This window comes from Phacochoerus africanus, chromosome 11 (genome assembly GCF_016906955.1).
Source record: "Phacochoerus africanus isolate WHEZ1 chromosome 11, ROS_Pafr_v1, whole genome shotgun sequence".
Classification (NCBI taxonomy): Eukaryota; Metazoa; Chordata; class Mammalia; order Artiodactyla; family Suidae; genus Phacochoerus; species Phacochoerus africanus.
The window spans coordinates 135,766,792-135,772,791 of NC_062554.1; the positions used below are offsets into that span (position 1 = coordinate 135,766,792).

General features: G+C 51.7%; 1 protein-coding gene across 3 annotated transcripts; it reads right to left on the minus strand.

Annotated features, from left to right (window-relative positions):
• Positions 1-1,176: 1,176 nt before the first annotated feature.
• Positions 1,177-5,189, minus strand: FIGNL1 (fidgetin like 1). Of its 3 annotated transcripts, none has more exons than XM_047753573.1 (3): positions 5,149-5,189; positions 4,317-4,410; positions 1,177-3,936 (listed from the first exon to the last, which is right to left on the minus strand). In XM_047753573.1, exon 3 carries the CDS (start codon positions 3,924-3,926, stop codon positions 1,899-1,901), a length of 2,028 nt encoding a protein of 675 aa, XP_047609529.1. In that variant the 5' UTR covers positions 3,927-3,936; positions 4,317-4,410; positions 5,149-5,189; the 3' UTR covers positions 1,177-1,898. The 3 variants fall into 3 exon arrangements, with proteins under 3 accessions (XP_047609529.1, XP_047609530.1, XP_047609532.1); XM_047753574.1 differs by lacking the exon at positions 5,149-5,189 and adding an exon at positions 4,588-4,979; XM_047753576.1 differs by lacking the exon at positions 4,317-4,410 and having other exon boundaries at positions 5,149-5,184.
• Positions 5,190-6,000: the final 811 nt, after the last annotated feature.

Below are 6,000 nucleotides of genomic sequence, written 5' to 3' on the forward strand. Positions count from 1 at the left end.
TGAAGGCGGAATCAAGGCAGATGGATGAGGAGGCGCAGTTACGGGGCAGGCAGGCTCTTTAAACCTGTATTGTACCATGTACTTCCTACCTGCCAACGAGACAGGTACAGGCTGGTCTCAGTTAGCAACTGAAAGGGAGAACTCAGGTGGTCTCCAGTCACAGCTGGTAAGTGACAGAACCAGCAACGAACACGCCTGCTGGGCCCCGAAGTCATGTCCTTTACAGGGATCCCACCTTATCAATTTCTCAATGCAGAGGCTACTTGATAAATATTTTGGAATTGAGGAAAAGAATTAGAATTTCAAAAGAATGGTAGAGAATTTTACCCAAGATGTTTATTTTTATTTGTTTATTTATTTGCTTTTTAGGGCTGCACCCATAGCATATGGAGGTTCCCAGGCTAGGGGTTGAATCGGAGCTACAGCTGCCGGCCCACATCACAGCCACAGCAAAGCTGGCTCCTTAACCAATTGAGTGAGGCCAGGGATTGAACCTGTGTCCTCATAGATGCTAGTCAGATTCGTTTCCACTGAGCCTTGACAGGAACTCCTGTTTATGTTTCTTTAAAAGATCACCAAGGCGTTTAACTTAAGTTTTACAACAAACAAAAGGTAAACCTAAAGACCTGCCCTAAATGCCCTCTTAGCAGGGGCTAAACTGCAGGCCATCCATACCATGGAGCCCAGAGGCTCCTATAAGGGAAGATGTTGCAGCAGGACCTCGACACGGGAAACGACGGTGACACTCTTTAGAGAACTGCAGGCTGCAACAGAGAAGGCACAGCACAAGCCCACTCCTATTAAACATCTGGAAGACTGGAGTTCCCATGTGACTCAGAGGGAACGAATCCAACTAGGATCCATAAAGACGCAGGTTCAAGCCCTGGCCTCGCTCAGTGGGTTAAGGATCCGGCGTTGATCCGGCGTTGCTGGGGCTGTGGTGTAGGCCGGCAGCTGCAGCTCCGACTAGACCCCTAACCTGGGAACTTCCATGTGCTGTGGGTGAGGCCCTAAAAAAAAAAAAAGAAAAGAAAAGAAAAAATCTGGAAGCCTGAAGCCTGAAACTGAAATGGTAAGAGTACGTTCCTCAAAGCGATTTTTATTGTCTTCTTTTTGCTCATCTCTATTTTCTAGTATTTCTATAGAGAAGATGCATCAGTTAAGAAAACAAAATAGTCCATTAGAAAAATCTGAAAACATTTATTTTTGAAAGAGGCTGTGAAGTAGTGTCATGCTAATTTTAAATATCACCCACGCCCTGGAAAAACAACGTCTTCAGCTTTAAGTTCTGTGGCTCTGCCTGTGATAAGAGATTACACCTTTGCTATTTCTGAACATGTTACTGGTAAGGGAAGAAAACTGTAAGAGATTAGAGACGAGAATCAAGTAAAAAATGGCACTTTCACACTAGCTTCGGTTGAGATCATAGATCTATGAAACGACAGTAAGCCACAGTCAGTTTCAAGTGTAAACCATTAGACCAGCAAACACTAGGACGTATGCGAACCACAAAAGAAACACTTTCTTCAATAAGAGATGCATATAAACCAGATATATCCTCATATACAAATCACAGGTTTTTTAAAGGTTCAATTTGAACTCCGTAGTCATCACAGCATATATCCTAAAAAGAAAGACCTCTTAGCAACAAAAAACAAAAAACAGCTCCCTCATTTTATATGAATAGGCATACACATCAGGATGAAAACAGAGCCGATATTAACACAGGCTAAGTCAATCAATTGTAAAATGGAAGCTACTATTATTCTATTTTATCTGAGGGTCAGAATTCAGAACATATATGCAATGTACAATTAATAAATTCCCAGTTTCCTGGGCCAAAAAAACTGGAAAGACTGGACGACAAAGACGCCATCTCTTAATGTCAAGTGTCCTGCTTACTTCCCACACCCGAACGTCCTGTTCCAGTTTTCATAAAGCTGTAAATCTTCTGGAGACACACTTGGTCGCACAGTCCTAAACGCATTTTCAAAGTCACTGAAAGCTATCGGTCGAACCTGATCCGGTGTTATGGTGGCAATGTCTGCAGCCTGTAAGCTGCGGATAGGGCCAAGCGACGCCTCCCTGCACAGCTGCGTCATGTCGGCGCCCGAGAACCCATCTGAGCGCCCCACGACCAGGTCGATTTCCTCCTCACTGAGGCAGCACTGCTCCCTGGACATCAGATTAACCACTATCTGCTTCCTGGCTGACGCTTCTGGGAGGGGAATGTAAAGCCTCTTCACCAACCTTCTCCGGGCAGCCTCGTCAATCTCCTGTGGCCGGTTGGTCGCTCCCACCACGAGGATACGATCTTCCGAAGATGTGGCTGCTCCATCCAGCTGAACCAGAAATTCAGTTTTTATCCTTCTAGAAGATTCGTGCTCCCCATCTCCCCGCTGAGATAATAGGGAATCAATTTCATCAATAAATATCACAGCCGGCTGCTGACACCTCGCAACAGCAAACAAGGCTCGGACCATTTTCTCCCCCTCGCCCACCCACTTGGAGGTCAGCGAGGAAGCAGAGATACTAAAGAACGTCGCCCCAGACTGACTGGCGATGCACTTGCCGATCAGAGTCTTCCCAGTCCCGGGAGGACCGAAGAGCAGAATCCCCTTAGGGGGTCCCCGCAAGCCGGTGAAGATGTCTGGCCGCAGCATGGGCCACACGACTATCTCCTTTATTGTGGCTTTGGCAAATTCTACGCCTGCAATATCTTCCCAACGTACTGGAGGTCCGTGGTCCATGATCTCATTCATAATAAGTTCAATCATTTTGGGCTCCAAGCTCCTCAGACGCTCATCCACGGGGCATGCTGGCTCTGCGGGTCCTGCACCGGAAGTCTTACACTGCATCCCCCCACCCTCATCTCCCCCGTCCTGCTTGGGTACAGGGGGCACAAACTTCCCAAATATTCCTCGGGATCTACCAGCTCCCAGAGACTTTTTCACAGCACCATACAAAGGCCCTGGCGCACGCTGGGGCTGCTGGGCCTTCTTCTGCTGATCTACCCATAATTGCTCTCTGGCAGTTCTAAAGGCAGGCAGGCTGCCCTCCTCCCTTTGGCCACTATCTTCTGTTTTACTAGAAGCCTTACTCGGCACTGGGGTGGAAAGCACATCAGTGGTGCCGTAACTGAACAAGGCTTTCCTTTCCCGTGGATTTTCACAGCCGGAAGGAAAACAAGACAGGTCAGAGGAGAATACATTTAGTCCTATGTTGGCTTTCGGAGCGTTAACACTTTCCTTTCTGACATTTCCAAATAAGGGCTTGGCATGGGATTTCGCAGTGGCTGATGTACCAAAAGGTGCCAAGACAGGACACGTGGTGGTGGGGTTAGCCCCCAAGGGTGGCTGGGCATTCCGAGGGCACGTCATAGGACTGCCCTCAGGGACGTCCTGCTTTCCACCTGTCCCACAGGCCGAGTTTGTTAATGGGTCACTCTCCTCAGAAGTCCCCCAGAAACTACACTTAGGAAGGTCGCTGACAACGGTCTCTTTATGGATGACTACGGAGGCAGCGGCAGGTGCCAACAGAGAGTCTCTGGATTTTCTGCCCGCCTCCATCATCTCCTGCACGCTCCTCATTTTGAAAACATTATTTATTGACAACCCAGACCTCCACTTGTCACTGTCAGTTTGCTGAGACCTTGCTAGAGTTAAAATGTCTTCTGCATAGTTATTCAAGCCAGTTTCAACATTGTCAGAATCAATAACTGCGGAATACTTCTCTGCATACTTTTTGAACAGTTTGGCAGCACAGACCTGGGAGATCTCGGCGTTTGCCCATGCATACTGAATACGGAGGACCTGCGCTCTGAAGGCATCTGCCTTCTGTCCTGGTGTACACGTGCCAGATGTAACTGCAAAGTGATGCTTCTGCCACTCACTCAGGTGTGCAGACCTGGAGCTGGAGGCCTGCATTTTGCAGGTTCTATACCAAATGACAAAGATGAAAAAGAATCAGTATCAAGAAAAAAACAAAGACAAAATACCTTAATCGTACTTTTTAAATCTCTGCTCATCTGAAGGAAGGGACACTGGGCTTTTTACTTAAAAAGGAAATTTATAAAGAAAGGCCTCCTATAGGGGGAACATCTAATCAACCTCAGCTTTCAAGCATTCAGGATATAAAAGAATAGATGTGACTTAAAAATGCTCTGCTAGGGGTTAAACTGTTTCAGTTACATAAACAATTTTCCCTGTGAATACGGAAAATACTCGTAAGGTTTAAATGGAAAGGACCGAAAATTAATCAGCAAAAAGGCAGGCAATATGGAATAACGGGACTACAGACAAAAAAGCAAAACAAACCAAGCCAAGTCCAGGGTTTGGGTCTGGTCGCTAAGAAAAATCAGACGAAGGATCCCATGCAAGCCTCTTACTATCGACGGGCCTTCGGTTCTATCTGTAAAATGGGAGACACCACTGTGAGAATCAAGTCAAATGACGAATATGGAAACACTTGAAAATTACTCTTGCTATGCCTACTGCACAAGTGTAACAGGCTGAGAGCGTTTCAGAAGCTCAGCTCAAGTCCCAGCAAAGGTGCCTGAATCCGCACACAGGCAGGCACTTCACCTACCAGAGGGTCCTGATGCTGCCACCAAAGGCCACAGCAACCTAGGTCATCACTACGCGCTACCACACCAAGGGTTCTGCAGGCTCCGCAAGTGAACACCTAAGGCCGGACGCCCCAGAACCTCTCCCGTTCCCACGTTCCCACGAAGCCCCTGCGAGCGCGCCCGGCCGCCGGACGGACTCCCGTCCACTCGGACACAGCCGCCGCAGGCCCCGCCATCCCCGCGCTCTCTGGCTGCCGGAGGCAGGACGGCACGACCCGGACAGGCCCTCGCCTGGCCCTTCCCCTCCGGGTGCGGGCGGCCACCGGCCTCAGGCCCCGGCACGAACTCGCGCGGGCTCTCCCCGCGGGAGCCTCCAGGAGCGCGCGCCGCCCGCGCCCCTCTCCGCGGCCCACCCCCCCCCCGCTCCAGAGGCAGCTCGGGTCCCGACGACGCTGGGGACGTGCCCGCCGCGAGAGCCCACCCCGGGCCGCCGCCCGGGAAACCGCTCACGCTCCTCGGCCCCACGCCCCCCGCGCCCCGCCCCGCTCCGGCCGCCCTGAGTCCCTCCGCGCCGCCTGGACCTGTAGCGGCCGAAAAGCGCGCCCGACAGTGTGCGCCTGCGCACTGCAGCTACGGCGCAGACGGCACCGTGCGTGCGTGCGTACGTGCGAGGGCGGGGCGGGGGCGCGCGCGGCGGGGCGGGGGCGCGCGCGGCGGGGCGGGGGCGCGCGCGGCGGGGCGGGGGCGCGCGCGGCGGGGCGGGGGCGCGCGCGGCGGGGCGGGGGCGCGCGCGGCTCTCCTGGGAGCGGAGCCCCAACCCCGTCCCCGCGGCTCTGAGGCCGAAGGCCCCTCCTGACACGTGGGCATTGTCTCCTGCCCTGCGCTCCTTGGGGACAAGCACCTAGGATACGAGCAAGCGCCCCTTTATGCCCGTGGACTGTGTCCCAGAACAGGATAGCCCCAGCAACCCACGTGGTAGCTAACGGTGGAGGCTGGCAATTCCAGGTCTGATGATATGACCCGAGGGCGTCAGGAAGGAGCATCTTCCCACCTTCTTCCTCCCCTGTTCCAAGGGAGCCCCCAAGGAAAACAGGTCACATAACCCTCTTTATTTTTAGGGAGCCCCCACAATCCAAGGAAACAACTCACATAACCCTATTTCTTTGTATTTATTTATTTATTTATTTATTATTATTATTATTATTATTATTTGTCTTTTTGTTTTTTCTAGGGCCACACCTGAGGCATATGAAGGTTTGCAGGCCAATCGGAGCTGTAGCTGCCGGCCTACGACGCCACAGCCACAGCAACACAGGATGCCAGCCGGGTCCGACCTACACCACAGCTCATGGCAATACCAGATCCTTAACCGGCTAGGGAAGGCCAGGGATCGAGCCTGCGCCCTCAAGGTTCCCAGTCGGATTCCTTAACCA

Excerpts from the sequence above, each read along its gene's own strand:
- FIGNL1 (XM_047753573.1), bottom strand. The coding sequence starts at position 3,926 with ATGCAGGCCTCCAGCTCCAGGTCTGCACACCTGAGTGAGTGGCAGAAG.